The sequence below is a fragment of the Onychostruthus taczanowskii genome, unplaced genomic scaffold (assembly GCF_017590055.1).
Source record: "Onychostruthus taczanowskii isolate IOZ18803 unplaced genomic scaffold, ASM1759005v1 scaffold9, whole genome shotgun sequence".
Classification (NCBI taxonomy): domain Eukaryota; kingdom Metazoa; phylum Chordata; class Aves; order Passeriformes; family Passeridae; genus Onychostruthus; species Onychostruthus taczanowskii.
The window spans coordinates 7,377,770-7,390,172 of NW_024506993.1; the positions used below are offsets into that span (position 1 = coordinate 7,377,770).

Here is a 12,403-nt window from a genome sequence, read left to right on the forward strand (position 1 = left end):
TTTATTTTGTTTTCCCTACCACTCTGTAGCACTGCCATCTCTCACAGGGTGAGAGAACCTCCAGAGACAAACATCCTCCCTAATGGGGAACCTCCCAGAAGTGCGTGCTCTTCTGCAGATCCAAGCTTCCCTGTGTTTGAGGGCTGGGTTCAACATCATCCTCAAACTCTCTGACAGCCCCCAAAAGCCAAACTGAAATCAGTGCAGCTGCATGACACAAAGGGCCAAATCAAACAGCCTATTTCTAGTGTGTTCCCATCTGTTTTTAAGATGTATTCTGATTCCCTTTTTATTAACAAACTTCATGATGGAGTGTTTCTGTGCCACTACTGCTCTGTGCTATTGGCTATCATCTGTCCTCTGTGTCCTGTACTCTGGGTTATGTGATGGGGATGACGCTGTGCCCATGCTTGGTCTGGTGCAAGTACATATTGCTTGACAGCCACACAAGATTCCATTTTAATGACTGTGAAACTGTGTCCTCAGGCACTAAATACCCTTAAATCTGGGGTGGCTCACACAGAGAAACCGAGTGCAGTAGCTGAATTACAAACAACCTGTGCCAGTCACTCTGGGAGATCTCACCAGAACTGGGAGCTGGTATCAAAGTAATCTCCCAGTATTCCATAGATTTATCCACTACTTAATTATTCAAATTCTTAAGCACTTCAAATTAACACTTCACTTGGACAGTATATCTGGCTGACACTGCAACTATTTCCTTTTGTTCAGTTTCATCAGGGTAATGCTGAAAGACAAGACAGCTTGGGCTGAACAAAAGATTACAATTCCCCTTCCTAGTGGCTATGTCTTTTCATGCACAACACCAGGAGAATTCGGTACAAAGTTATGCTAGGCAGTAATCAAACCCAAGATGTGATCTTACATGGCACAACTGATGAGTTCCTGTTCTTCTCTTTGTTGCAGTCTTTCTGAGCACTGAAGCATTCCACGTATTTTGCATTACACTGTGTAACCAGCTGAAAGAGAATAAAGTAGTAAGTCAGCCCTCAGAGCGCTCTAAACGAAGAGAGAAAGTTTCTTTGCCAACTCCTGCGAAGATGCATTAGTAGAAGAATAAACTGCATTGTTAAACTTGTTTAAAGTACTCAAGTTTCCAATGGAAATCATCCTTTTCATACAACATGTTTAATAGATAAAAAGATCTCTGCGGCTCTCAGCCTTGCAACATCCTGCATATGAAGTTCCATCAAAATGTATTTTCACAGAACACTACATTTCATTATCTTTGAGAATATATTTCGCAGCATTTCAGATATGTTTAGTCAGAGGCAAGTCTTGAGGAATAAAAGCTAGCAAAATAGAGCAACAACACTTTAATATTGTTTTTTTATTTTTTTCCCAAAATAACAGCCAGATCATTCCTGCAGAATGTCTTTTTCTGCCAGGCCTTTGGGGGACCCACCACACTGGCATCTGAGACCTGAGACTGTGGGCTACATTCTCTGGTCTGCCATGTTCATTCTGGGCTGCCTAGAAGCAAGAAGAGAGGCAGATTTGTATTTGAATACTCCTCCAGTACACTGGGAGCAAAGAGAGTAAAGGTGGCTTTCACATCTCCTGCACTCACACCTTGTTACCCAACTTCATTTCACTCTAAGATGGTTGAATGTAAATTGCTCTACTGGGGCATGAGCACAAGTTATTTTCTGACAGCTCTGTGGCAGCAACAGAAACAAGAGAAATATTTAATAATTGTTGCTGATCACATCCCAGTTTGAAATGCACTCTAAACAGGATAGCACTCAACTCATCTGTGCACTGGCATAAGCCCCATTAGAAGTTATGGGGATTCTAAATAACTGTAAAATGTTGTCAGAGAAAGTAATTTCTGAAAATGGCACTTAGGGTTTTTAAACTTTGGCACAAGTCATCAGAAAACATATAATTTATACACATAATTTAGAATTGTCTGTGAAAGTGCAACACTTTTTAAAATAACAAATCTTTGCCTCCTCCTGCATTTTCTGTGGGCGTGCGTGCGCTTGCACTTGTTTCTTTAATTTAGTAATTAAGCATCTGGAATGTCTTGAGTGATGGAGAAATACTGAGATTCCTACAAGTGAATTCAGATTCATTTTTTAAATAGCTTCGCACCTGGTGTAATTTAACAGCTTCAGTTCCTTGGGTAGTTATTGGGTAGTTATTAACTGAGTGAGTTTAGCTGTGAAAACAGATGTGATGTGTCTCCTCATGACACAAACTCTCACAAAATATTTTACAATGTATTCAAATAAAGTGCAATCAGAAAATCTTAAGTTTCAAATAAGAGATCTGGGAAAAAGAAATTACCTTGGCCAGGAAGGAAGCAGCCATGACATAGCAGGAAACACAACAAGCATCATGATTAGTAATAAGAAAGGCATATTGTGTTTCCTAGCCTCAAAACATTTGTAATTCTTTATCTACACTGATGAAATAATAGGTGGTGCAAAGAACCTCATCTCTTGTCTTTCCTCATATTTGTACACATGAGAGCCACAGTTTGGAGGAAGACTTCCAGCCAAGCTAACCACAGACTTGGGAACATCCCAGGCCCCTTGGGAACAGGGAGACCAGCAGCACAGTCCAAACCAGTGCCCATGTCCCTCTTCTCACCTCTGACTGAAGAGCATGAGCACTGATTTCCAGCAGTGAAGCTAGGACTGTACAGGACTGAAGTTCTTAAGATGTTGTGCTGTGCTGATCAAGTTTTCTGGTTTGGCTCCTTAGCCAAGACAATGGAGAGTGAAGACAGGCCATATAAAAGAGGGTAGGAAATTTAGGTCCCTCTGGATGGCAGTGATTAAGACTTACCTTGAACTGTTTTTCTAGCCGTGTCTTCCCTCCTATGCCAGGAATGAGGATGCTGTTAACATAACTGTGCAGCTGGTTTGCAGACACTTCAGTCTCCTTCCCAAGGATGGCTTCCAACAAGGCATCATGAATAAAAATGTACTGCTCCTAGAAAAACATCAGCATGTCAGGTGGACATTTGAAATAACCTAAATGGATGTCTTTGTCTGAGGAGCGGTGCACACTAAAGGAAAGGGTGTGCAAAACAAGCCACTCATGCAAATATTGCCAAATTCAGAATAAATATTTATAAATGTAGCACATACAACTCTGAATAAGTCAAAAACAAAATCTGAGGTTTCTGATCTAAAAAAGGAGAGATATTCCAGTGCAAAAAATATCACTAATATAATTAATTTTTACAGGGAAGTAATTGGAAAAATCTATTCTCTTTTTGATTACAATGCAAAAATGAACAAGGCTTTAAATTCAACCCCACTGCAAGTTTTACCTCAGTCTGGACGAGGTAGTTGCGCTGCGTCCTGATATGTTTCAGGAAACCCAGGACATTAACTGTGCTTTTGTCTTTTATCTGCTGCAGCATACTGTCTATCACAATGTAGGTACCAGTTCTGCCAACACCAGCACTACAGAGAACATAAGAGAAACCCATGAAGTACAGCCAGATGAAAGCAAATGCAGAAGTAGCTAGAACAGAACTAAGCAAATATTCACATATTCCTGTTCATGGGCTTCCATTTTCTTCCCATCTTCAAACATTAAAGTTTCCCAAATATTTTGGGTTTCTGGAAATATTACCAGGTGTATAATTCCTCCCCATTTCTGTTCATGGGCTTCCATTTTCCTCCTGTCTTCAAACATTAAAGTTTCCCAGCAAAATATTTTGGGTTTCTGGAAATATTACCAGGTGTATAATTCCTCCCTTCTGTGGGTATTTCTGTGCTTCAAGATGAGGCTGGACACAATACAAGCTATCACACCTGTGCCAGCAGCATGAGGATAAGGCTGCTGTGGTCCTGGACTGCACAGTCTGGCTGTTCACACTTGGCTCCTGTTTCCACTGCTGCAGTTACTAGTGTTGGCTGGATGAAGCCATACAGAGGTCCACCCTTTGCCAAGCTGCTGCTACGCTGGATTGCCAAGGCCACTCCAGGCTGTGAGATGGCTCTGGCTGCCTTCAGCCTTGAGTTAACCTTAAGATGCACAGTGAAGCTGGAAATGAAAGTGATACCAGCACTTTGGGAAGGTATAAAAGGGGGCTAATCCTGTGGAGCCAGAACTCCTTACAGTGAACGAGGGCAGTCCTGGGCCAAGAAAGATGGAAGCTCTTCAGAGATTCTGCATTTCTGCTGAGGAAGGAGCTGTAACCCCCATCATCCCCTCCTCCTTGATATAGTGCTGTGCAGCCCCCTCACACAGTGATGAAGATCACATCCCTGAACCAGTATATTGACTGATCTACTGCAAGTCCTGGTGAGGGTGAGTGTGGTTCATTGGCAGTTGCATTCCCAGGTGTCCATGTAGCCACACTGTTGGTTCCCAGCAGAGGTGATCCTGCCCAGGCCATGCACTGAACTGGCAGGCTACAAACAAGCTTTGACCAAGGAGCTTTCCAAATCCAGTGCAATGTAGTTCAGCAGTTCAGTATCAAGTCTATAGCAAAACCCTGTATCAGCTGGGAAGCTTTTGCATTGGAGCTGTTTTAAGACATAGGCAAAGTAGAGCTCATGTCTACCTGCACCCCATGGGGCTGACACACTCCTGTGTTAGTAACCTGCAGTGTTTGTGTTAGGTGGCACGGAAGGGCACACACTGTGCTCTAGCTTGCCTTGGGTAGTTTGTCACAGCCATCGTACCTGCAGTGCACCACCACTGGTCCCATGTCCGGGGTTCTGGCTGCCGAGGATCTCCTGACGAAGGTGAGCACGGGCAGGGCGTACTCGGGCACGCCCATGTCAGGCCACTGGGTGTAGTGGTACTGAATGACAGTCCTCTCGTTCTGCCGCCCTTTGGGGTTCCCCTTCTGACCCTGGGTACAAAGAGGGTGCAGAGACAAGAGGGAGAGGAGGGAAAAGAAGCATAAAAATATCGTCAGTCCCTTCTGGCTTGCTCAGCTGCAAAAGCGCTGGGCCCTGACAGAAGAAACCTGCAGCTCTGCCTGCTGATGAGTGGAGAGAGTTAGAAGAAAAATACATGTGGGAACAGGTAATAACAGCTATTACAAGGACACCAAAGCTGCAGTGCACTTGAGAAAAAGAAATACAGGCTAAACCTTAGCAACAGGTTCCTTGTAATCCCGTCTTTACTTGCTTATTTCCCACCCACCTGCCTCTCCAGGCTGCCTATGCAAACGCTGAGTTTTGCTATGGTGTGCCTTGTGTCCTACACAAGCCAGAAGACGCCTGGATGGGAGCAGTGAGGGCTTGGCTCACCTTTTTCATCTTGGTGTTCCTGACGGTGAAGCGGCGCACGGTGTAGCAGGCGTGGACGTTTGTGCTCTTGAGCGTGACGATGATGTTGCCGTACTCCTCGCTGTTCTCCGTCGGCCAGTACTGGTCGCATTTCCTCTGAACACAGACACAGGTGGGTGAGTTGGGTAAGGGCCTGAGCTGCTGCTTTGTATTTGTGTCTAGAGCTTTTTGAAAAAAAATCATGGCTCAGGATGTGTCCCTGTGTTGTGTTACTTATGCTTTAGGTATCAGTGCATATCACCCCAAGCCGTTTAAAACAAATTCTGCCCAGGTGATTTGGGAAGTGCTAAGATGCCACTGTAAAAAATGAGAAAATCTCTTACTCTTCCTTTTTCAACAAGGTTCGTGATCATGACAATGATTCCTGTATTTTGTTCCCAAATCATCCTCCAGAAATCTTCAAAGGTAGACTTTAAAGGTCCCTGGGTAGCAATGTAGGCTTTTGCTTTGTTGTAACCCTTCAAAGAAAACCATAATGCCAAGTGAGATGAAAGCAGTATCATGGCAGAAAAATTAATATTTTAGAGGTAACAGGAAAGGTGCTTTTCTAATTCAGAATAGTGAGGAATTTGTAGCAAAATTATCAGGTGAAGTTGGAAAATACAATCACATCACAAGTGGCAATACTTCCTTCCTGTAGAAGGATTTAAAGGTAGAGCAGATAAAAAACATTGAAACAACTTACATCAACATAATTAGCATTAATGTAGTCACTGTGCTTAGAATCTTTCCCTGGTAAAGGCCTTAGCTTCACCCTGCTGTGATCATCTGCAGGATAAAAAAGAGAGCAGAGAAACATTAGGGAAACACACTGCAGAACTGCAGGCAAACATCCCATTTCCTGGATATCAGAGCTGCCCTCACTAATACACAGGAGAGGTTGGCCTTGGACTGGAGTCAAGAGAGAGATGGGGGTATCTGTTCTTGGTCATCTGCTCATGTGCAGGTTTTCATCCTTCACATCCCTTAAAGTATGTGGTTCATGCTGGGACAGCTTCTCTTTAAAGGGCACTGGAGCCTCAGGAGCACAATTTCTAGAATCATCTACATCACTCAGGGTTAGTGAGATTCAAAGAGCCAGGGCACCCCACGGGGCTGTGAAACGCTGCCTCTGCTTGGCTCAGCTCATTATCCTCTCCTCAGTGCTGGGCTCACACAGCTCTGCTGGCTCTGGGAGCTGAGTGAATGTCCTCACTCCTTCACCACCATCATCACACCATGAGGACAGACTTGAGGCTGTGATCTTTAGCTCCTCTTTTTGTTTCACTCAAATGCTTGACTCCGCCTTAAAGCAGGAAAAAATCATAGTCCTGCTCCTAGGCAGAAGCTGGGCTACATGGTGCTTCCAGCTCATGCAGAGATGAGACATGTGAGCCAACTTCAAGTATAAAGACTGGTTTCATTTGCTTTCCTTGAGGACCAATGGAGAGAGAAGATCCTCCAGTCATAATATGGAGGACTGAAATGCCTGCTTCAATCCTCCTTCAATGTTACATTTCTGTACATAGAGAGATGAGACTTCTATGTCTAAAATCAGAGCTGGGACAAGCTCAATGAATGCCTTTGCCCATCATAATCTGGAGGACTGAAATGCCTGTTCAGTCCTCCTTCAATGTTACATTTCTGTACATAGAGAGATGAGACTTCTATGTCTAAAATCAGAGCTGGGACAAGCTAAATGAATGCCTTTGCCCAAGGCCACACAGCAAGTCTTTCACAGGTCTGGGAATTGGTCCTCAGCCAGTACCTTGAAAATCTGTTAGGGACATGCATTTCCTTCCTATGCCATCAAAAGCATTCAAGATTTACTGCAATGTTCGTGAACACTGTGACTTTTTACCAGTGGGCTCTCCATGTCTGTCCCTAAACCACAATGACAGTTGCATCTGCCATCCATTCTACATAAGAGAACAACAGGGAAAAAGTTCCTGTACTTCCATCTCAGGTAATTTGCATTCTAGAGCAGAGTCCAGATTTGCAGTTCTCTGAGGGATACAGGCAAAGCCTGCTCTGTGCTACAAAGATCACTATTTGTCCAAATCCTACACAGAGCTAAAGCAGTTTGAAATATAGCAGATACACTCCGCAAGATTTAGCACCTTTGGGACTGTAGGGTAATCCCAGGCATCATCAGTAAAACTCTTTGCTCCTCCAGGCACTTCCCCTAGGCCAGTTTTCAGGCATTAGCAGGCAGGAGAGCTCTGATCATCAATTTATCCCAGTTATTCCTCTGCAAAATTTCATACCAAACTTCTACAACTATGCTTGGACATTCAAGCTGTGAAACATTTTAAAACAGAAGTTGAGTGAAATCCTGGCCCCAGAGAAGTCAAAACATTCACTGCCTTTAACCGGGAAAGGATCTCCCAGCCACACTTTCACATGTTTATTACACCCTGTGTAATAACGTAGCCTGGAGCCACCTGACTGTCCCAGTCACACACACACTGCAAGAGGAGAATGCCCTTTTGGGTTATTCATTGTGCTTAGGCCAGTGCTTACTTACAGGCCAGGATGTTGATGTATCTGTTCTTGTGCTTGTTGTCGGGGTGGTTGGAATGCTCTGCAGTGATGTTCATGTCAGCCGTACAGCGCTGCACTTCCTAGGCAGAAAGGTTATTCACATGGAAAATTTGTCAGTCCAAAAAACCCTGAGCTTTCTCTCCTTTTGCAACAGCTCATGGAAAGCATGTTCAAAGTATCAGAATTTTAACTGCTGGGTTAAACACAAAGTCTTTCAGTATTGTCCTGTATGTTGTGGTCTCACACCGAGCCACGTCAGCTGTCCCTGGTCATGCTCCTCTCCACAGGCTTGGGGACAGATGAGCACCCTGAGTGCCAGCTGTCCCCTCTGACCACCAGTCCACCACCTTCTGCACTGCACCTCCTGCCATGCCCCACTCTGTCCCTCCTTGGGGAGCTAAGACAGGGTCCCTCAGATGCAAGTGCAGTGTAAGAAACCAAGAACAAAAAACATTTCCACAGAAGACTTTTGATCGCTGGACAACTTATCTGCTTATAACCTCTCAAAATGGGGTTTCTGACATTTAAGTTTGGCACTGACCTTTTGCTAGTTCTCTGCAGAGAGATGTCTTTTGTAAAATATAAATAAAAGAGATCTCTGAAGATAACAATGAGGGCTTTAAATACCACTGCCTGGATGCTGATTAAGAGCCCTGATCCAGTGAAGAGAAGGTTGCAGCCATGTGCATTTACAAAGCAGACAGACCAGGGTGCTCATGAAGCCAGGGATGCAGATGTCTGTCTAGCTGGGGCTCTAGGTTAAATACCCAGTTCCCTTGGAATTTTTACGTTCTTAACCCACCCCTTGCTCTGTTCAAAAACAGAATACACAGCTGTTGGAATGGGGCAATGGAGGGTGCCCCAAACCTTTTTTTGACTCCAAAGTGAAGCAGCCATTCCCTTAGAGAAGTACACCCTTCAGAGACTGCCCTACAAACTGAATCACTCAGGAGTCTTTTCATTTCCAAGATACACCTTTTTAGCATCTGTTTCACCATAATCTTCCTGAAAAAGAGAACCTTCTTTTTATCACTAGCATAAATATTATTCATTTAAAGGTATATTTTTGAAAAAAATATTAAAATTTGAAGTTTACGAAGTTGTGGAAGAAATTATATTTATTCAAATCTTTTGTGACTCTCAGAAATTGCACCAAACAGAACCAATTTCCCCCCAGGATATGTGAGGAAGTGCCAAATTACTTTGTACTTTAGACTTTAAAAATAACAGTATAGAACCTAAGAGGCAAAGTCATTAGGAGCTCACAGCTGCTACAAAGATCATGAGCTAAGTGACAGAGAAAAATTATCACAAGAAATGCTATACAAACAGCAGATGTAGGAGTTCAGCATTATGCAGACATTTCACCAAGGACTTGCATAGCAATTTTGATATCTTCCCAACATTTACATTTTAAAAGTGCAAAGTATACTAAAACCTTGTACGTTTTATAGCTTTTATATCCATGTGACACTCTCAAATAACAATTGCTTCTCTCTCTCTTCCCAACCCTCCACAGGGAGAAACATACTGCGCTCAAGGAGATGAGCTGAGCAAAGACAAAGACGAATCAAGCAAAACTCTCAGCTGGCCCTAATGGAATTTTCATAGTTCCACTTCTATCAAATAAAAAAAAACATATTAAAGTGTGCTCTTCCCCTAATTCTCCCTGTCAGCTCCCGTAAGCAAGGGATTTCAGATAACACAATAGGCAGGATCAGTTCAGCCTAAGTCATGGTTGGAAAAGCAGCGATATTTACAAGTTAGGTTGATTTAATGTAATTTTGTTTTACCTATATTTTCATTTAGAAATCATACAACATCACTGCTGTACTGTTACAGGTCACTCCTAAAAAATACCCTGCCTGCTTCTGAAAAGCCTCACATCTAACCCTACATCCCTGCATCACTATAAAATTCTTTTTAGAAGTTATTGGCATTGAAAAATTTATGCCAAATGCTGTAGAATTTAATACAGATTAATCCAATAAGGTTCTGTGGAGAATACTCTGAGAAGTTATAGAATTTAATAGGGAATTACCTCCCTGCTAAGGAATTTTCTCTGACAGTTTAAATACTACATAGTAAATGTATCATTTTCTATTAAATTCTATAGGATTTTTCCATAAGGGAATTGTTGGGGAGGTTAATCATTTTAATTAACCTTTTTATGTTGATGGTGGCTGTTTCCTCCACTGTACATGTTCCCAGCTGGCCAATATAACGTTAATAGAAGAGGAAGATTAAGCTAAGATGGTGAAAAACACAGCAGTGGAAAAGGAGGTCTGACGCTGTGAGAGCTGATGATCTGAAAATGGCTTTTCTTAACACATAACATTCTAAATGGTTTTTAATACTCTGGAAAGCTGTTGTAATGGTGGATTCCTATATGTACACAATGCAGAACCACAGCAAAAGGAGACTGTTACACAAAAGCTTCCCCTTGCCAATACACCACAGCTATTTTTGTCTTTTTAAAGTCTTCGCCCTCCCCTCCAGTCCAGGACACAGCCAAAGCTTTGGGACACTGAAGCTGTCAGTGAGAAGGGGACTGAGGACATCCTCCAGCTCCTCCTGGCCTGGGTTTGGCTGTGCCAAAACCCAGATGGGGTTGAGAGCAGAGGGTGGGTATCCACACTCTCCTACCCTCCGAGGCTCATCTCTCCAAATCCTAACAGCAAATTACTAAACCACAGGCTCCCTCCACCAGCCAGTAAGGAATAACTTCACATTCCTCTGTTACCAAAGCTGAGGTGCTCACCTTTCATCAATGCACAGGGGGCTGCAAGGAGACAAGACTAGTTGCAGTCTGCTATCTGTGCCTCTGTTCAGAGTATTATTTACCCCTTGGCAGAAGAGGACACCCCACTGTTAATAAATAACACCCTGGAGAAAGTCCCCAAAAGTCCTCATCTTAATTATGCCGTTTTACCACATTTATGTATATGTCATATTTACTTTCCCAGCATTTTCTGTTGCTTATGCAATGAATACCCTGGGATTTCTAAACCTTACTGGCTACCAAGTCCTTCAGTTGCACTAAAAACACCACCATGATTACATTACTACTAAAACCTATGTTTGCAGGCAGGTCATCAGGTCAGGGCTGCTCACTGCAGCTCAGCCTAAACAAAGTCCTCTCCCAGCAGGCACAAAACTGTTACTGGCACCTTGGAGTAGGACAGATAGTGTTTGTATCACCACATTCATAATTCATCCATAAACATTTCATCTCTAGAATATTTCCTTTGGCTTTCCTTAATCCTGCTTAGTCTCCTCCACTGATTTTAATGATGGCTGGCTTGCACACTGCTGCTCCTCATGTTTAACTTCCCAGAACACATTAGTGTCCCAGGATGAATGGATACAGGCTTTATTCTGTCCTTTCAACTTAATCATTGACAACCCCAGAAACCAAAGTACATGGTTTCAATTGACTGTTAGTTACTGTAAGAAGTGTTCTAGTCTATACTATTATGGCTAATTTACCTTTTAATTATATTGTCCATGCTAATGCTAATTGGAATTTGATACACCCAGGTTTAACGACCCATTTTAATTGCCTTTCTGAAACAAGTTACAGATTAGTTTCTTCTAAACTTCAAAGAATTTCCATTTAAGTGTAAAATCAAACTGCTCCAGTGTCTTGCTGGCAGTATGAGGTTCTGAGCAGGATTTTTTGCTACAGTGGCTGAGCAGGAACTCGGTCTCTTGATTTGGCCTTGCAAAGCACTGCTGCTGTTGTTTCCCATTACTTCAGGCTGATGTCCTGGCAGGGGCTGAACTGTGAAAGCCTATGAATAGCAATGAGGAGTCACAACAAAAAAGGATCCTAATTGAGCAACTAAACCTGAGAAGATCCGTAGCTGTGTTTTGCTATTAACATTGGTATTTTTCAGCATGGAAGCATCCACCCCCAATATCAGTTTTGATCTATTATTTTAATCCCAAATTACAAGAATTCTGTGGTAGTGCTCTTTCTGTTTGTTTTATCACAGCAAACATGAAGACAGCATACCAACAGAGACTGCAGATAGTATTTGAAGATATCTCCCAGGAACAGTGTAGATTTCTGTAATAATTTAGCACTGGTATAAACTCTCCAACAGCACTCGAGAGAGAGGTGAGTTGGGGACAGCCTAGAAAGAGGTGAAAATAAACAAACCAAAAGCACTCAACACAGGAATAACATCAACAGATAGCTAAAAACTCCTGTAAAATGCATGAGGGAGGAAAGGATGTTGGGACAGAGGTGTCAGTCTGACCAAAACCTTGCATTGCCCGGCCAATGGCTCATCCAAGGGGGGCTTCCAGGCACAACCCTTGGGAATGGCTGTGGTACAGTGGTTAGTGATAGCAACCCCAGACATCTGAACTTCTTTTACTGCTTCTCTTCATCTCTTAATTCACAACGCCAGTTTCTCAGGGTAGGTGAAGCAGTGAGATAAGAATTGAGAACTCCAGGAAGGCCCTGTTCTGCAGCAATCCTTCCTCTCCCAGCTTCACAGTGCTGCTTCCCTCTGGTTTCAGGACAGCAATGCACAGGCTGAGAACACCTCTAGTTAAGGCAGTTTTGGGCCAGGTTATAAAAC

General features: G+C 43.0%; 1 protein-coding gene across 1 annotated transcript in view; it reads right to left on the minus strand.

The window, feature by feature from the left end:
• Positions 1 to 12,403, minus strand: part of PTPRG (protein tyrosine phosphatase receptor type G) — a 395,992-nt gene that overhangs the window by 13,295 nt on the left and 370,294 nt on the right. Inside the window, exons 16-23 of the mRNA XM_041425638.1 lie at positions 7,795 to 7,891; positions 5,974 to 6,056; positions 5,612 to 5,746; positions 5,250 to 5,384; positions 4,674 to 4,846; positions 3,308 to 3,443; positions 2,818 to 2,964; positions 887 to 980 (exon numbers count right to left, since the gene is read on the minus strand). Coding sequence (XP_041281572.1) covers positions 887 to 980; positions 2,818 to 2,964; positions 3,308 to 3,443; positions 4,674 to 4,846; positions 5,250 to 5,384; positions 5,612 to 5,746; positions 5,974 to 6,056; positions 7,795 to 7,891 — 1,000 coding nt within the window. The remainder of the gene's footprint in view (positions 1 to 886; positions 981 to 2,817; positions 2,965 to 3,307; positions 3,444 to 4,673; positions 4,847 to 5,249; positions 5,385 to 5,611; positions 5,747 to 5,973; positions 6,057 to 7,794; positions 7,892 to 12,403) is intronic.